This window comes from Nannobrachium achirus (assembly GCF_963921795.1).
Source record: "Nannobrachium achirus genome assembly, chromosome: 21".
NCBI classification, from domain to species: Eukaryota; Metazoa; Chordata; class Actinopteri; order Myctophiformes; family Myctophidae; genus Nannobrachium; species Nannobrachium achirus.
Genome location: NC_137828.1, coordinates 7,222,788 through 7,242,518, shown reverse-complemented (window position 1 = coordinate 7,242,518; position 19,731 = coordinate 7,222,788). Strand labels below are relative to the sequence as shown.

The following is a 19,731-nucleotide window of genomic DNA, read 5'->3' as shown; positions in this document are numbered from 1 at the left end:
ACACACAGAAAAGTCCAATCTGATTGCATTAAACAACGTTAAAGTCACTTTGCACCTTACTTGTGGAGGAGGGGGGGCTTGGTTTTCATGGACCGTATCTGCTTGCTTCTCGCACGGTATGGCAACACTGTGTATGACCGTTGACCAGGCTCGCATGCTGCTCTTACTGTTTGACTAGCAGAGAGTTCATGTAGGAAGTTGTTGACTTTATGTAGACTGAGGACACATGGGGTTGTTTGTTTAGTGTTGTTATAGTTGTGATGCGGTGATGCTGGGTTCAAAGCCTCGCTGCTGTCCGTCCATGAAGGTCCTGCTGTGTTTCACCATGTTGGTGCTGCTCTGTTCCATCGTCCTCTTGTCAGGACCCGTTCACACCTCAACGGACAAGAGAAATGACGCTCCCATAGTGGGTAAGGTACAGCCAAGTATTATAACTAACTAACTAACTAACTAACTAACTTATACAGATAGTCGGTATCGGTAAGGTAGGCCTACAGCCAATCATTTAACTAAACTAATACAGATAGTTGGTAAGGTAGCCTACAGCCAATCATTTAATTAACTAATTAACTAACTAACTAATACAGATAGGACTAGTTGGTAAGGTACAGCCAATCATTATAACTAACAAACTAATACAGATGGTTGGTAAGGTACAGCCAACATTAATAACTGACTAATAGGCCTAATGATAGTCGGTAAGGTACAGCCAACCATTAACTCTTTGAGTGCCACCCCGTTCACCACTAGAGGGCGCCCAGTGGCCATAGAAAATCCCATAGAGATATGCTGGTATATGGGTGGGTGACGTGACGTAACGTTTTCGCTGTCCTCGGTGTCAAACATGTATAAATAAAAAATATATTTGTCAAAAACCTTCTGAATATTGTGCAGGACATTAAGCTTTATGTGAACTTACTCAAGATTAAAACATTTCATTCCTCATTTCTTCAGAATCTTCAACCAAACATGGCAAAACTCATATGGTGTGACTGTCCTGACCTTGTTTCTCAAAGTGGGAACTTGAATAAAACTAAGAAAAAGAATTGCTAAAAATCATTTGAAAATGAATTTAGGCTAAAAAAAATGTCTATTTTGAGCCTATATCTTTTCAAAGTCAAAGCATAATGTTTTCAGTCATTTCTGATCAAAAACATTTTGTCCCCCAACCCAAAATCATTTGGTGTGACACTAGTTTGGAAAAATTAAACAGGCAATTATTTGGACACCTATTGGCTAGAGAGGTCCTTCTTCTGTAAGGCTATTCAGCACTCCCAGCACAACTGCAAGACAGGTGTCTGAGGTGAGTTATGATTTTAACATTTTCATGAAATGCCATCTTGTTGAAACGTTCACAAACTCACCATTCTGGATGTCTTTTGGTGTGACACCTTTTCTTTAAAAAAAGCTTAAGTTATTTGAAGTTTTGGTCATATTTCCATGTAGATCTAGGCTGCTTTGTTATAGCTAGCATGCTGTTAGCATGCTAATGTGTACATAGTAGCCTCAAGGTAAACCTAAATGCAGAAAACAGTAATATGGTGTGACACTTAATCATATGGTGTGACAGGTCTGCTTGTCACGCCATATGACTTGATTGTCACACCATATGATTTATACTGTATTTAACTACAGATATAACAATAAATAACAAAGTTCCATGTTTCTTTTGTACATTTAAACATTTGTTTTAAACATTTTTACATAAAATGTAATTTAGCTTCATTCAGTGATACTTCAAATTCATCAGACAGAGCAGAAACCCCTTCACAGAAACCTTAACATATTGTTTCAATCTAAACAATATTTTCTCTTTGTCTTAAACTATACATTCCATTTTCTTTTGTCAGCTGGAAAATGACAAGTGCTGAGAGAACGAGAAAGTACAGGGAGAAACTAAACAATGACCCAGCAAGGAGAGAGGAGCCAAAGGGGCGAGACTGCATTTTCTAAGAAGAGCAGGAGGTTGTCTGTGGCATAGCAGAACCACAACAAGGCAGCCGGTTTGCTACCCTCACCAAATACGACTGGCTGATGTACAATACAGTCTAAATGTATAATCTAATCTGATCTAATACTTTTGTACTTTCACTCACTGGACTGGACAGTGGACAGTGTTAAGGTAGGACCCGAGACAAAACTAGCGAAAATAGCTGATCTACAAGCGCTCAACACGTTGTGCTTGTAGATCAGCTATTTTTGGAGTTGCGCAACCCAGCACTCTTTAGCTAGTGGAGATGTGGTGTAATGTCATGATTCCTAATTACATTTGTTCAACACAAAATGCTGTGTTCAAGTTCAGGAGACTTCGGAAAAAAGCAATTTACCTGAATGCTGAGTTCTGTTTCCACTAATTGGTGTTAATAAAATGTTGCCTTGGCTCCAAGTGTGGCTATGCGCCTTATTGTCTCTTTAGGATCCTTCTGCCGTGGGCCGGCAGAAGACTTAGGTGTGTGTAGCATTCCTGTGCACATCCTCATCATCCATCTACTACTACAATTCTTTCTTATCCCATGTTAAAGCCCTACAATAATATCCTGTTCAGAAATATTAAGGCCATGTTATCCTGGGTAATTGTTTAATCAATCAGTAAAGTTCAGTACTCACTAATAGGTAGGTTAAACACAGTTTGTTTTGACACATGAAGATATGATCATACGGTGTGACACTAAATCATTTGGTGTGACATTCCAAATAGTGAAAAATCATACCTTTATTAATGATTAAACCAAAAAAATGTTTATGCATTACATAGAGAATATTATCAGGAAGAGTCACAAATATTTGTGTAATTTTAGAGAAAGTTTTGACAGAATACATTTAAAATATGTTGTAAGATCATGAACATGGGCCTCACACAGAGTGTCGATTATGAAAAAAACATACAGATATAATTAATTTTCAAAAAACTATAGTGGATCACTGGTTAGTTATGATAAAGGACTTTGATAAAGTGAGTAACTTAAGAAAGATGTACTCCATTTTCATTTTATGAACAATTATTTTCATGTCACACCATATGACGATTTTAGGCACAAGTACAACAAACTGCTGAATAAAGTCTGATTCCAATAAAATATCTAAAAACAGAATGTATTTCCATAAGGTTGAGAGTGAGTAGAACAAAAGTAAATAACTTTTATGCCTGCAATTTAAAGTTTTTTTAAAAACACATTTTTTGGGGCGTCACGTCACTGACCCATATGCAGAAGCCCTGCAGCCATGACTTGCCTGAACACTTTCCTTTGTGCATGTACAGGAAGAGGATGAAGTTAGCTTGAAGTTAGCTATTGGTTACCAAGCATTTTAGAAGCCTTATTTTCGTCAACTTAGCCATGATTAAACCTTGCACACCTCATGCATGGGAAAAAAACAGAGAAGAATGAGCTCTAAAAAATCCAATGCAATCCTGGATTGCATTGAAGTGGATTTGTGCAGTTTGTTCACAGCTTTCAAACAAAAAAATCCGATTGGAAATCCGTTCAGGCATTCTTGAGATAATCGCCATTATGTTTTACATGTTATGTAAACAAACATGGCTGCCCTGTATGTTAGATGGGGTTGTATGGGGGTGGAACATGCAAAATCGCGATTGAAATCATGTTCACTAGATTTGATGGGGTCCAAAAAAAAAATAAAAAAAAAATGTTTTTCAAAAAAAAAAATCTTTTTTTTTTTTTTTTTTTTTATATCCCGAACATGTTCGGGATAGGCACTCTGGTATGCGATAATATATCCCGAACATATTCGGGATAGGCACTCAATGAGTTAAAGGAGTAGTTCACCCCCAAAATTACTTTTTTTCTATTGATTACTCACGCCATGGAGACTTGAGTTCAACAATATTGTATTGTATTTGGCGCATTCCAGTAGGACAAAAAAATGATTATAGTCAAATTTACCCCCATTGATTCCGGATGGGGACCTAAATGCATTTGGGTCCCCATCCGCAATCAATGGGGGTAAATGTATTGTAATCAAATCATTGTCTTAGGAATGCGACAAAACACAAAAATAGGCTATTATTGAAGTCTCCATTGCGTGAGTAATCAATAGAAAAAAGTCATTTTGGGGGTGAACTACTCCTTTAATAACTAACTAATAATAACAAACACCAGTCCGTTCACCCCAAATCCTTTTCGCCTCGGGCGAACGGCATGGTCTCTGCCTGGTGTTCCTAAATGTAACCTCTGTAAAACTGCTAAACCTGACCTGGTTTCTAACCTGATTGATTGATTGATTGATTGATTGATTGATTGATTGATTGATTGATTGATTGAATAATGTATTAGAAGGTTGCATATAGGAGAAAGAACAGTTGTATGACAGTACAGTTCAATGGTAGAAGGTCAAATAAAAGGAGACCCCAGTAAGCTTGTTGGCTTATTTAGTAAGTGAAGTAAGTCCTTGATATAAAGTGGGGCCAAACCATGTAGTGCTTTGTTGGTTGTTAAAATACTTTTTTTAAATCTATTCAGGACTTAATGGGCAGCCAGTGAAGTGTGTGTGAATGGGTGAATGTAATGAACAATCATTGTAAAGCGCCTTGGATAAAGGTATTATATAAATACACTATTTACCATTCATGTTGTGTTGTTTCTGTAGGTGTTCTGGCCCAGGAGATCAGAAACCCCCAGGCCAACAGGACAGCGTACATCGCTGCCTCCTACGTCAAGTACTTGGAGTCAGCAGGAGCCAGAGTTGTACCCATAATGTAAGCTTTTAGTCTCCTTGGGTTTTTGTTTGGGTTTAGTTGGGCTTGAAATTGCAACCGTTTTGGTTGCAAATGCGGCTAACTGGTTACCATGGTAACCAACGGGGAAAAAAAACTAAATTTCCCATGATGCCTTGCAAAAGACCACTTCTGGCAACCTCCGTTCGGGCATTCATGCTGGCTGCAGATTTTTTTTTTTTTTATCTCTGCTTCTTTTCGCCTGTTTGGTAAAAACGGCCTGTTTTCTATGGACCATAGACGGGTTTCTGGTCCACGTTACACTGATAAAACTAGATGCGTGCGCAGGGTCCGTACCAAAATTAGCCAATGAAACCAGCGCTCCCCAAAACAACAGGTTTGGGGATTGGACGGAATTGATTACATGCTACAGTCAGCTGTGCATTTAGTCTCAATGTTTGTAAACAAGAAACCCGTCTATAGCTTAACACATGGGCGGCCAAGGTTTATAACATTTATAGCTGTTGCTGGTGCCACCATTGACTTACGTTATGTTTTGATGAGCCCCGCAAGCTTCGTGCGTGTGCACGTGCGTGTCCAGAGAAGATTGAGGAGGTACTCCATTTGTTTACAAACGCTCGCGAAACTCGCGGTAAAAAAATCGCGGTAAATTCGCGGTAAAGTGTCGCCGTGAAAACAATCAGCTCTCTGCCTCCATGGGGCTGTTTTTACCTCATTCTCAGATAAAGCCGTTCTTATGTTTCAAAGTAGAATCTAAAGCCATGTAAAATCCTTCCGTGTGGGGAGAGACAGGGGGCTTCCTGCCCTGGCTGGGTGACGTAATGGATTCAGGGCATGCAAAGGGAAGCTGCGGTCTCGAAAAGTTAACTATTTGTTGACTCGTCCCTCGACGATATAACTTCCTGTGGCAGGGTGACATCTAGTGGCCATAACTCGTCCCTGAACGCGTTTGGCTCCCCAAGTGTTAACACACAGATCATCGCGGTTGCATTTTTTCTTCTCCGCGTGAAAGAAAAGACTGAAGTGTTTCCAGTTTTCCGTACTTTTACTTCTACTCCAATAACATCTCAGAGGAAAACATTGTTCTTTTTACTCCTCTACACAGGAAGGACACCTGCGACTTATAGTGGGCTGCGGCATATGTATTTTGTTTTTTATTTATTTTTTCAGATGGTGCGGCTTATAGTCCAGCAATTACGTCAGTTACTTTGTAGATCCTGATTATTATTACTAAAAATACATCAACCACGTCAGCCCTATATACATTTCAACATTTGAAAATAGCCGATTTACAAGTTCACAATGCGCTGGGATTCAACGCATTGCAAGCTTGTAGATCTGCTATTTTTTAAAGGATGTTTATACATCTCATTTGAAAACTTGTGAAACGGGACATTCTGTATGATGATTACTTTCTACTTTAAGTACATTTTAATGCCAATACTTTTGTACTTTTACTCAAGTAAAATGTAAATGTATTTATACATTGCAGTATTAATATTTTTAAGTAAAACGTTTGAGTACTTTTCCACCACTGGTTAATGTTAGACATGAAAAACATTGACACTATTGATTAGGCCTAAATGTTCACATGCAGTGCGTGTGCATGATTTTGATTAACACACGCACACGCACACGCGCGCACGCACACGCACACACACACACACACACACACACACACACACACACACACACACACACACACACACACACACACACAGGCTGTTCAGTTGTAGTAAAGGTCAATCTCTTTATCTCCTTCACCGCTACCAGTTGTAGCAGTGTGAACTTTGCCTGTGTTTGTGCGTAGTCTTGTGTGATGGAATGAACTCAATACATTTCCAACAAAGTTGGCAGCAGACATTTACAGTCGAGACACGGGCACAGTCAGGACCAGCGCAGCTTCATAACAAATGTAAAACACAACATGAGTCTTCTTAGCAAAGGTCGAATTGGCAGAATTATTCTTATACTAAGGTAACAAATTAACGGTCGATTATCTCCCGATTAGGGAGTCTTACTGGTGTTATCTCCTCTGACCTTTGATGAGCAGACTGTTTCATTCACAGGGTGAATCAGACAGTAGAGCAGTACACCACTCTCTTCAACAACATCAATGGGTAATGTCTCTCTCTCTCTCTCTCTCTCTCTCTCTCTCTCTCTCTCTCTCTCTCTCTCTCTCTCTCTGCATATCTACACACACGCACGCGCGCGCGCACACGCACACACACACACACACACAGCAATATTAATCAGATTAAGAGATGTCCATTTTTGGCAAGTGCCTACTTTTGAAAAAGTAGGCACGAAATGTGTAAATTGTGGGCACGCTGAAAAGGCAGTATGTTCTACCAAATCTTTATAGGTTTATTCTCCTCAAAAAAATGACCAACAGTACAAAGGCAGGGCCCTCAGCCAATGAGGGAGCAGCGTTCTTGGTGACATCACCACCAACAAGTGCAACCTGATATAAATAACAACAACACCCACATGAAAACATTTGTAGTATGTTCTCCCAAATCTTTAGATACTAAAGTATAAAATGTAGGAGTAAATAACAATTGTTATGCCTGTATATGTTGGAGTGCCTGTTGGAGCCCACACTGTTTCGTAGGAACAGTATTTATAGTATATTATCTCACGTTGCTGCATTGTGTTTGTCTTCCCTCAGCATCCTCTACCCAGGAGGAGGAGCCAATCTCACCTCCTCTGGATACCAGAGAGCAGCACAGATCTTTTATGACCTGGCTTTAGAGGTATGTACAACCACAGGGCTTCACTGGTCTTTTATGACCTGGCTTTAGAGGTACGTACAACCACAGGGCTTCACTGGTCTTTTATGACCTGGCTTTAGAGGTACGTACAACCACAGGGCTTCACTGGCCATGTTCACACGCCCATGTGCGCGACCAAAAAATTCTGATGCTATATTAACACAATCTCAGGGGACCCCCTGGCTGGTACGGTACCCTGCCTCCAAGGACCCCTGGGGGTCCCCGGACCTCACTTTGACAACCACTGCCGTAGCTAAGCCTCTGCCACGTGACAATAAACCGTCCAATGACTTTATGTTTTTGTTTGTTTTTTCAGGCCAACTCCAGAGGAGACTACTTCCCGGTGTGGGGAACGTGTCTGGGCTTCGAGGAGCTGACTTACATCACCAGCGGGAAACTGCTGCTGTCACGAACCAACACCAGCGGAGTGGCCTTACCGCTCACCTTCACTCCAGGTACTGTACTAAACCAATTCACCATGTTTTACCACTCACCAACACCAGCGGAGTGGCCTTACCTCTCAACTTCACTCCAGGTACTGTACTAAACCAATTCACCATGTTTTACCTCTCACCAACACCAGCGGAGTGGCCTTACCTCTCAACTTCACTCCAGGTACTGTACTAAACCAATTCACCATGTTTTACCTCTCACCAACACCAGCGGAGTGGCCTTACCTCTCAACTTCACTCCAGGTACTGTACTAAACCAATTCACCATGTTTTACCTCTCACCAACACCAGCGGAGTGGCCTTACCTCTCAACTTCACTCCAGGTACTGTACTAAACCAATTCACCATGTTTTACCTCTCACCAACACCAGCGGAATGGCCTTACCGCTCAACTTCACTCCAGGTACTAATCACTAGGGATGGGACGATATAAAAATGTCATATCACGATTATTGTGACAAATTAGATCGCGATTTACGATTATCGTAATCTATTATCCTGGGGTGGAACATTTGCCAGAAAATAGCCGATCTACAAGCTCACAACGTGTTATCACGATAAATTAAATCTCCACGATACGATTATCGTGAGTGTTTTTTATCAAGATAAACAATAATATCGCTTACCGTCCCATCCATCCCTCACCTTCACTCCATGTTTTACCATTCACCTTCATTCACTACTACTAACCACTATGGATGGGACAATATGAAAATGCCACGATTATTGTGACAAAATAAATCGTGATTTACGATATTATCATGATAATCAACTCCATTATCCTGGGGCGGAACATTTGCCAAAAAATTGCCAATCTACAAGCTCACAACGTGTCGCGTTGCTATTATTTTTTGGCAAAGACATTTGATAGAGAGTGAAAAAAAAAGACTGTATCAAGTACGTATAGTATAAGTACCTTTTACCAATTATACTGGATATGCAGCTCAGCAAATAAAAGGTGAATTGATCGTAGTGCATGACGGAGGACGATATCACGATAATTTCAATCTCCACGATACGATTATTGTGAGTGTTATTTATCACGATAAACGATAATATCGCTTATCGCCCATCCCTACTAACCATTCACCTTCACTCCAGGTTTTACCACTCACCTTCACTCCAGGTTTTACCATTGTTGTAATGACCTTATGTTTCCCATGTCTCGTTCCCAGACTCCAAGCAGTCCAGGCTGTTCAAAGACTTCCCAGCAGACCTTCTGCAAGCTTTAGCTTCTGAGCCGCTGACAGAGAACACTCATATCTGGAGCCTTTCAGTGGAGGTACAAACACTACTAGTTATCACTAGTTAACACTAGTTAACAGAGAACACTCATATCTGGAGCCTTTCAGTGGAGGTACAAACACTACTAGTTATCACTAGTTAACACTAGTTAACAGAGAACACTCATATCTGGAGCCTTTCAGTGGAGGTACAAACACTACTAGTTATCACTAGTTAACACTAGTTAACAGAGAACACTCATATCTGGAGCCTTTCAGTGGAGGTACCAACACTCACTACTAGTTATCACTAGTTAACACTAGTTAACAGAGAACTCTCATATCTGGAGCCTTTCAGTGGAGGTACAAACACTACTAGTTATCACTAGTTAACACTAGTTAACAGAGAACACTCATATCTGGAGCCTTTCAGTGGAGGTACAAACACTACTAGTTATCACTAGTTAACACTAGTTAACAGAGAACACTCATATCTGGAGCCTTTCGGTGGAGGTACAAACACTACTAGTTATCACTAGTTAACACTAGTTAACAGAGAACACTCACATCTAGAGCCTTTCAGTGGAGGTACAAACACTCACTACTAGTTATCACTAGTTAACACTAGTTAACAGAGAACACTCATATCTGGAGCCTTTCAGTGGAGGTACAAACACTACTAGTTATCACTAGTTAACACCAGTTAACAGAGAACACTCATATCTGGAGCCTTTCAGTGGAGGTACAAACACTCACTACTAGTTATCACTAGTTAACAGAGAACTCTCATATCTGTAGCCTTTCAGTGGAGGTACAAACACTTACTACTAGTTATCCCTAGTTAGCACTAGTTAACAGAGAACACTCATATCTGGAGCCTTTCAGTGGAGGTACCAACACTCATTACTGTCACTAGTTATCCATATACACTAGTTAACAGCAGTTATTACTGGTTAACACCTGTTAACAGAGGTTAACTGGAAGTGGTGTTTGTACCAGTGGAGCTATAAACACTCACTAGTTATCCTTCTAGTTTGTCTCATAAAAGCCCTTTAAGCCATTTAGACCTGAACGTAAATCTGATTTCAAAAGTCTTTGAAATCTGTGGTTCTCAAACGTTTTCATGTCAAGGACCCCCAAAATGACATGTATTTGGCCCGCGGACCCTCCTCACAAAATATGTTGTTCCGGGGACCACCCAGAAGCAAATATAAAGAAAATAGCAGATCTACAAGCTCACAGCGCCGTGAGCTTTTATATCTGCCATTTTTCAATAGTTAAATAATTCTTGGCCTAAAAATTGTTAAATAAGTTTACCTTATCATTGTTTGAGCCACTTAGCTTGTACACTACTACACTGTAGTTCGTAGTGTACAAGCTAACGGGGGAAATAGATATAATATGCTCTAGTTGCACATCAATAGTAGGCCTAATAGCAGTGCTGGGGGGGACGAAAGGTTCTCAACCAGTAATTGTGTCTAGTTTGTGGACTCAGTAAGTGACTTTTTTATTGTGCTTTTGTTCCAGAGTTTCAATAACGACGAAAAACTGAAGGGTTTTTACAGAATTCTGACCACAAATACAGACGGGAAACTGGAGTTTGTGTCAACGATGGAAGGTAAAGCAGTTGTTTTTTACTTCACAAACACACGTTTTCATCCACGGCACCCCGGAATTACACTGTTACTGTAGCCTATACCTCACTGCACCTCACGTTAGTGTCACATTACGGTACATACATGTCATTCTTTCCCCCTAAAATACAACATGTCACTTGAGAGAATATCTGGTTCCATCATGAGAGATGGAAAATAACTTTATACATGACATTTAACCACTTGAACATCAGTATCCCTATTCTGTGGGGAACATTCGCGACACGTTGTGAGCTTGTAGATCTGCTATTTTTGGCAAAGAGGTTTGGTGAAGATTGAAAAGGCACGCACCAAGTACAGTGCAATTCATAAGGGTCTAAGTGATATTGATACATTTCAAATATTATCACAGTATTGGCAAACATTGTGGAGAAACTCCTATCTACAAGTTCACAACGCCTCACATTGCAGCGTTGTGAGCTTGTAGTTCGGCCTTTTCACTAGACTGGTGTGAGGTACTAGTGGAGAAGAGATCCAGTAGAACTAAAGACCAGTAAATTTACGTTTGGTTGTGCTCGGGTGTTTCACTCTGAAAATAGCCGGTCTATAAGCTCACAACGTGTCGCAGTGAGCTTGTAGATCGGCTATGTTCAGCATGCAACCAAGTGTAAAATAGGCTATTACGACACCATCAAGGCACTACCAACACACATTTTGTCCACAGAATCAAGTGTAGATTTAGTCGACTAAAATCGTAGGGTATTTAGTCGACTGAAACTAGACAAAAACTAAAACATTTCAGATGACTAAAATATGACTGAAACTAAATTAAATTTTACTCAAAAGCCTGACTAAAACTACATTTGCTGTCATAATGAACACTGATACTCTCACAATCTCTCCTTACCTGTGGGCAGCGAACAACTTCCCCATCTACGCCACCCAGTGGCACCCGGAGAAGAACGCCTTTGAATGGACCCGTCCTTACATCCCCCACTCTCCCTCCGCCATCAAGACCACCTTCTACATGGCTGACTTCTTTGTCAACGAAGGTCTGAACAAACAGTACAGTCATACACATGGTAACCGGATAGCTCGCTCCAAAATGCACTTGACCCCATTATGTTCCACTCACCCCCAGCGATTCTATAAATAAGGTTACATTTAGGAATAAGGTTAGGTTTAGACATAGATAGTTTTACTGAGGTTAAGGTTTAGGAATAGAGGGTATGCGCGTGACATCATCATACCCGGAAGTTATGCGGGAACGCCTACTGAGTGGCAAAAAAAACGACTTTCTGGCCTTGACAGCCCATACATCCAAACAGAAAAGTCCTGTCTGATTGCATTAAATGACATTAAACAACGTTAAACTCACTTTGCAACTCACTTTGCCACTCGATTTTCCATTCACTCTATAAGGTTAGGTTTAGACATAGTTTTACTGAGGTTAATGTTAGGAATGAGGTTAGGTTTAGACATAGTTTTACTGAGGTTAATGTTAGGAATAAGGTTAGGTTTAGACATAGTTTTACTGAGGTTAATGTTAGGAATAAGGTTAGGTTTAGACATAGTTTTACTGAGGTTAATGTTAGGAATAAGGTTAGGTTTAGACATAGTTTTACTGAGGTTAATGTTAGGAATAAGGTTAGGTTTAGACATAGTTTTACTGAGGTTAATGTTAGGAATAAGGTTAGGTTTAGACATAGTTTTACTGAGGTTAATGTTAGGAATGAGGTTAGGTTTAGACATAGTTTTAATGAGGTTACGTTTATGAATAAGTTAAGGTTTAGGAATACCTGGTTGTGACCATCACGAGGCTGCTGTATTGGCCCCGGGGCGAGCGCGTTTTGGGGTGATCTTTCCTGTCCCCATACATACTCAGGGTTAGGGTTAGGTGAGTAATAAAGCATGTCATCATTTCCCTTCTCGTGTCTTCGTTTCCACAGCCAGGAAGAGTTTGCACAGGTTTTCCAGTCAGGACGAGGAGAAGAGCGCTCTGATTTACAACTTCAGTCCCGTCTACACCGGAGTCAACGACAAGTCCTCGTTTGAGCAGATCTATTACTTCCCTTCCACTCAGTAAACCCATGTGGTTTCAGACATTCATTTCCATCTCACTTCAATGAAAACTTCTTAATTCCTTATTTTTTATTAGATTATTTATATGCTGCCTTAATTTATTGCAGATGATTGCACACGCTTTTGAGGGGGAAAAAGCTATTGCGTTAAAGAGCTGAGAACAAAATGCAGAAAATCCCATAGATGATGATGATGAGGTCTGTAGCCTTCGCAGGGAACAGGGAAAGTGTCATTATAGATTTGAGCAAAGTTTCTTTCTGAAAACTCAGATTTAGAACATGATTCTAAAAATTATTAAAAAAAAAAAGCAGATATACAAGTTCACAGCCGCCCTGTGAGCTTTCAAGCTCATAGAAGAACTGGCACAAAACATTTTCAGATTGCGGGGGTCCGCTGCCAGGTACATACCATTTTGAGGGGTACTTTGTACGAAAGATCTTGAGAACTACTGATTTAGAACTAGAAGGCATTTGTAGACTTGGCATCAGGTGTTAATGTGTCTAAGAGGACCTACACCCTAAAATTTAGTTCAGTAAACTAGTGCAACGCTGCCCTCTACAGGTTGAAACCTTCAACTGCATTGCTGGCCACACCAGTGCTGCTGACAGTGGTATTATCACCACCACTGTTGTTGTGTTGCTATAGATGTATGATGGTTGGCTTAACCTATTATTAAAACCTGAGGCGAGAGAGAGAGAGAGAGAGAGAGAGAGAGAGAGAGAGAGAGAGAGAGAAACGTTTTAACTGGAAGAGCTTAGGGTGTCAAATACAAGTAGTAGAAATAACAATTATAAAATCAAATGTATTTGGCCACGAACCAATGCAAACATTTTTCAGATTTTTCAAAGAAAAAAAGAATAGGTCTACATGGCACTATGACCTTGTAAATTTGACCAGATATAAGATAATGCCTTTTGCTCAAATCTAAACTGATACAGATACTTTCCTGGTTTCTTGTGGGTTAAATGGTTTTCTGCTTATGTGTGCTGAACTCAGCAGGGGGAGTCATGAACGAGTCATGAGCCTGAACGCAAAGATCAAATATCATTTCCACACTTTGTATTTACATTTTTTATAAATAAAATGTTCTCAAGCTGTTAATGGTCTCTCAATCTGTTCGACTGCTGACCGAACTTGATTTTTATATTGTCATTTTTCGGGACTTTTACTTGTACCAGAGTATTTCTAGATGGTGGAATTTTGAGTACTTCAAACTATACTAACAAACTATACTATTAAACAAAATATCAAATACTATAAGAAAGGGGCACAGATTGTGAAAATAGACAATCTATAAGCTCACACCGCAGGTCAAATATGATTCTTTGGGAGGGGTCACAGCCTTAAAAGGTTGAGAACGCTTGCTTTGGATAAAACAGTCATAGGCCAGTCAATCTAAGCTAAAAAAGGGCCTGACCCAAAAGAAATGGCAATAGTAATGGTTCAATGTTTTTTATGATCCTTAGGGTCATCCAAATAACATATTAAAAGTTGTGAATTATATATTTAGTGGATCAAGGTAAATTCAGGGGGTTCAAGTTTGGGTCCATTCACTTACTATACAGGGAAAAAAAGACCCCCAAAAAATCTTCTTTAAGTAGCATGTGTGGGGTCTATCTAGGGGTTTTTCATGATTCTGAATCCATTGCAAGCATTTGTTTTGCACAAAAAACATTCCTTGGGCTAAAAACGGACCCATAGAACTATGGTTTAGTGATGAGTCATCACTTTTCTGGGGTCATCTCCGTTTTGTGGTGTCCGTTTTTAACCCGACAAATGTTTTTTGTGCAAAACAAATGCTTGCAATGGATTCAGGACCATGAAAAACCCCTAGTTAGACCCCTCACATGCTACTTAAAGAAGATTTTTTGGGGGGTATTTTTTTCCTGTATAGTAAGTGAATGGACCCAAACTTGAATCCCCTAAATTTACCTTGACCCACTAAATTCACAACTTTTAATATGTTATTTGGTTGACCCTAAGGATCATAAAAAACCTTGAACCATTACTATTGCAATTTCTTTTGGGTCAAACCTTAGATTGACTAGCCTATCAAGAGAACGGTGGAAAAGTCCTCCAGACATTCACTGGCAACAAAGTCCACTGTCGTTTAAAAAAGAAAAAGAAGTTGAAGGACCACAAAAACAGGACAACCAGAAACGAGCAACCCAACATAAGTTCCAAAATGCTTTTTTTATGTACAAATAACACTCAAGATATTTTCTTCGTAATAAAAATGATACTGGGAGTTTTACATTTATACACATGAAGCTGTCGAGACTGGGCTCTCGATCTTAAATTAAACGTAGCCTAATTAATGCACATTCAGGATGTCAGAATTACAATGTGTTGGAGGAAAAGAATCAATGCAGCAACTGAAGACATGAAGACAGTGTTGAGACTGAGGCAATTCATTGGTTCTCCAACATGCACAGAAAAACAGACTACTGAGCCCCCAAATAAATAAGAAACAATAAATTAAATGATAAATGCAACTTACACGTGTCCTAAGTCTATTGATGTAAAAAAGAGTGAAGCAAACTCCCCCCCCCCCCCCTTAAAGGGATAGTTCACCCCTAAATATTTTTTCTATCAATATCTCACTCCAAGGAGACTTGAAATCATGGACATTGATTTTGTTTTTGTCTCTTTGTGTCTCCATAGGGAACAAAGCAGGAACTTTGTGTCTCCATAGGGAACAAAGTAGGCTCCAGAAAAATGCTATTATGCGATCGCAGAATTTCCTGCATAATCAGCCAAATATTGTGCAACTTTCCCCAATTTCACAGCATAAAATCACAAAGAAAAAAGAAACAACGAATATTTCATCACAAAATCAAAGGTTTTTGCCTGCATAATCATTGATTGCAGTCCGCATAATCAAGGATTTTTCCCTGCGTTTTTCTGGAGCGTCTACCATAGAGAACCACTGCTGGTCATTTAAACGATTGGCTTAGGAATGCGAGGAAAACACAAAACAAATATATTTATTTTGGGGGTGAACTGTCCTTTTAAGCCTAACTATACAACCGCGTTGCTCTTTGAAAACAGCCCATTTTCCGCTGAGTGGCACAGTCATTACGCTTAAGTATAAATTAGATTTTTATATAAAAAATATATTTATTATATATTCTATATAAATGTAATGTATAATGTATTACAGTAGTAAGGTAGTGCACAGAGGATGGGTTTTACAACAACATACAAACAGCAGCTCCTGCAGTCAGTAGTCTCGCGTGGTCAGACTGTGGACTTCCACCATTTGCAAAAATGCTCCCGTCATACAGTCTGGGGACACGGAGGTCTCACCCTAAGGAGCTGTAGTTCCAGAATCTACAGATCAATCTAAAAAAAATTGAATATAGCGTAAAAAACATTGCAGATGCAAGAGCAGCCCAACTCATTGCTCACTGCTGAGGAAACTGCCCACTGGACTTCAAGCAACTCTGACTTCAGAAGGTCGACATTTCTCTATTATAAATCCTTGTTTTGAGTGGTCTTGTGTAATAGTGTAATATTTTGAAATATGGACTTTTGATATTCATAAGCTGTATGCCATAAAAATTCAAAATGTTAGCAAAAAAAGGTTTGGAATAATTCAATGAATGTACAATGTATCTAGAATATATTAAAGTTTAAAAAAATATATATATGAAAGTTTCAAGAAAATGTACTTTTACACAATATTCAATTGTTTTTAGATTGATTTGTATATAGCATTCAGAAGTTGTGGAATCGTTGTCTGGCTACGTGAGACTATGCAGTCAGTGGTGTGTGAATATAAATGACCTTTGAACCTTAGCTAACGTTCCATTCATGAGTATCTTAGAGACAATGAGGCATGCAGAGACTGTACAGTTTGGCCTGGGGGTCCTGGACCTCATCATGGGGTATTAACAGCAGTGGGGGGGGGGGGCAGACCGTCCAGGGGGAAGGTCATTCATAGAGTTCTCAAATTCTGCCCGAACCCAACCATACCTGACCCCATGTTTTCGGGCCAGGCCGGGGCGGGCCTAAAATGTATTCTCATTGGTCGGGCTGGGCCGTGCCTCGAGCTCAATGACTTATTTGTATTGTACTTATTATTACTTGCACCAACAGAGTGTGCAACTACTGCGTTCTGTGTTTCTGTCACGTATCTGTCTATGTTTACGCCCGTAGCCAATCAGGGACCAGCATTCTTGGTGACGTCACCATCAACAAGTGTGACCTGATATAAATAACAGTGGGCAAACAGATACACTTTGCTGTCACACTAGTGTAATAGGAGTGTAAGTGTAATAGTGTAATAGGGCAATTAGTTGTTTCCAAATGCCTTCTCACTTCTCGCCCTTCGGTTGCTTACTGATATAAATAACACTAGGCAAACAGATACGTGACAGATACACCCAACCCAGTACTTGTGCACTCTGCTGGCGCACTTGTAGGCCATACATGGCCTACAAGTACAAGTGCACGAGACGCAAGTCGGCACCTCGACAGAGTCTAGTTAAAATTGTATTCAAATCTTGACCGAACCCGACCCGGTCCAACCCGGTCCATGACGTTTTTTTGGGCCAGGCCGGGGCAGGCCTAAAATGTATGCTCATTAGTCGGTCCGAGCAGGCCTCGGCTCGGCCCAGTTAGGGCCGGGACTTAATTTTCAGGCCCGTTGAAAACCCTTAAGACCTGTCCATAGTATCTACGAAATATTCGGTGAGTTGTTCTCATTTGGTCTAATGCTTTTCCGAAGTCACGAGTGACGTCATATTGTAGTCGAACCGGACCTTTTCCAAAAGTTCAGTTTCGGTCAAAGTCTGGACAGGCCTTTAGTCATCCTCTTGTTTAGGAAATAATTTACAAATGTTTTACATAATTATTCTAGAATCTCTAGCCGTTAAAAGCTTGCGTGTCATCAGACAAGTCATTCAACATGTTATTTCACACACGTGGGGGGCTCTCAAAGCCAGGACATCTCGCTCCCAAAGTAAATAAGGCACATTGACAAAAACAAAAACAAGTTCCTTCTCTTGAAAACAGAAGAGGGTTTTAATAAAACGACCGTTGGAGCGTCTCAGAAAGAGAGAGCAGAGAGAGAACGGTAAAAACAAACGATCTGTGACATCTTTTCTCTCTCCATCGTCTGATTTCGTCGACACCGTTGTACATCGTTGAGGCTATGAGATGATCCATGAACCCATAACGATATTAAACCCAACTGAACCTTTTCAGTTTAATTTATTTACATCATGTGCTATTTTACACACCGTAAAAACAATATAGACACCAGCACGCTCCGACAGGTGTAGAGTTTGTCGCAACTTTTTTTTAAAAGAGCAACGTTTTCTTGTCGCGACACAGTCCTTGGAAAACAAAGTTTTAAATTGTGTTGCGCATAGAGTTTTACACAACACCATTGAGTTTGTGCCATCCACCTGTGTCCACAGGAATTTACTGTAGAATTATGTGTGGGACACATCCGGTAAGCGAATAGAAAACAGCTGAGAACAGCTGACATACAAGCTCACATTGCGTCGCAGATGAGACCGTTGTGAGCTTGTAGATCACACTGCCGACGCCGGAACTGCTGCCCACCTGCTGTGCAATGCATGATGGGACGTTGGAAACTTGTGGATAAAAGTTGTTCCCTCTCCTTGTGCGACTGAAAGACTCTCTTGTCTCTCTTTATCGCAGTGGCTGTGAGGAGCTTTGTCCGATCCAAGGGTCCTCGCAAACGTCCCGGTGCGTTCTAAAAACAAAACAAAAACACACAGAGGGAGCGAAGGATTATCGCTGCGTCTCTCCTGGTGGCCGCGTGTCGTCCTTAAACCCAGAGCAGGAGGAGGAGAGAAGCAAGAGAGGAGGAGAAGAGAGACAGAAACTCCCAGGAGGAGTAAATATGCAGGAGTGAATCCAGGCTCTGCTTTGGAGGACAGTCTCAGGTTCAGCATGCTGGCATCGGGGGGACGAAGAGGAGTCCAGATGGAAGGGAAGAGAGGGAAGGTTGGGAGGAACTGAGAAGGTTTCATACTGTGGACAAATGGGTTCTAACGGCACACCTCAGCCTATAGACTGATTTCCTGAGCGTCACGATGACTGTGGTTTCAACCCTACGTACAACCAGGGAAACCAGAACAAAACACGAGGCTGCATTGCTAACATTAGGAGTGAGAAGCTAACTGAAAGTTTCCATAACCTGCTGTGCTGTTCTTTGAGGGAACAAGGTTCTTTAGGTTGATAGTTTTTATCTACTTCTGGCGAACATCTTTGTAACTCCTTATCCAGCGTATCAACAGACTAGAGTTGCGCCACAGCCATGGCTGACTGCGCCCTCTACAGGGGAGTGCTCAGGAAAGCGGTTTATACGGCTAGTCCGGTGTGTGTCACAGGAGAGAGACAGCAGTTTGTAGAGGAGAGAGAGACACTGGAGCAGCTTGGACAATAAGATTTTTATTATGTTTTTTTTTATTAATTACAAAAAATAATGACGTTTCGATGCTACTGCATTACTCTGAGGAAATCATCAGACACTGTTTTTTTGTACTTAGCAGCTAAGTAAAAGGCTTTAATTGTACGAGCTGCTACGGTCTCTCTCTCTCCCTCTCCTCTGCGAGGTTTCATACTGTGATGGATGACATCTGGCGTTGTGCTTGGACACAGAGGGCTCTATTTTGATTGTCTTAACTCCCAGCTCTTATGCTCATAACTTAACTCATTTAGTGCTCCTGAAATTAACGGATTATAAAGTCCACGATGCCACCTTCAGGCTGCATTCACTCCCGTTATCTTATTTTGAAGGCCAGAAGTCCACAGCGTAAACACTTCCGGTCTGACGTCATCGTGTCCTGCGCCGGAACCGATCGTTGTTTACGTGGTGTCATGGCGGATCGGCTCGGAGCTTTTCTCCATGTGCTTTATAAGCGAGCATCTGCC

General features: G+C 40.7%; 1 protein-coding gene across 1 annotated transcript; it reads left to right on the top strand.

Annotated features, from left to right (window-relative positions):
- The first annotated feature begins 276 nt into the window (after window positions 1-276).
- LOC308306548 (gamma-glutamyl hydrolase-like) lies at window positions 277-13,920 on the top strand. The gene is made up of 9 exons (XM_080751583.1): window positions 277-410; window positions 4,606-4,714; window positions 6,763-6,813; window positions 7,365-7,449; window positions 7,784-7,922; window positions 9,095-9,201; window positions 10,670-10,760; window positions 11,655-11,789; window positions 12,687-13,920. Exons 1-9 carry the CDS (start codon window positions 302-304, stop codon window positions 12,821-12,823), a joined length of 963 nt encoding a protein of 320 aa, XP_080607709.1. The 5' UTR covers window positions 277-301; the 3' UTR covers window positions 12,824-13,920.
- Window positions 13,921-19,731: the final 5,811 nt, after the last annotated feature.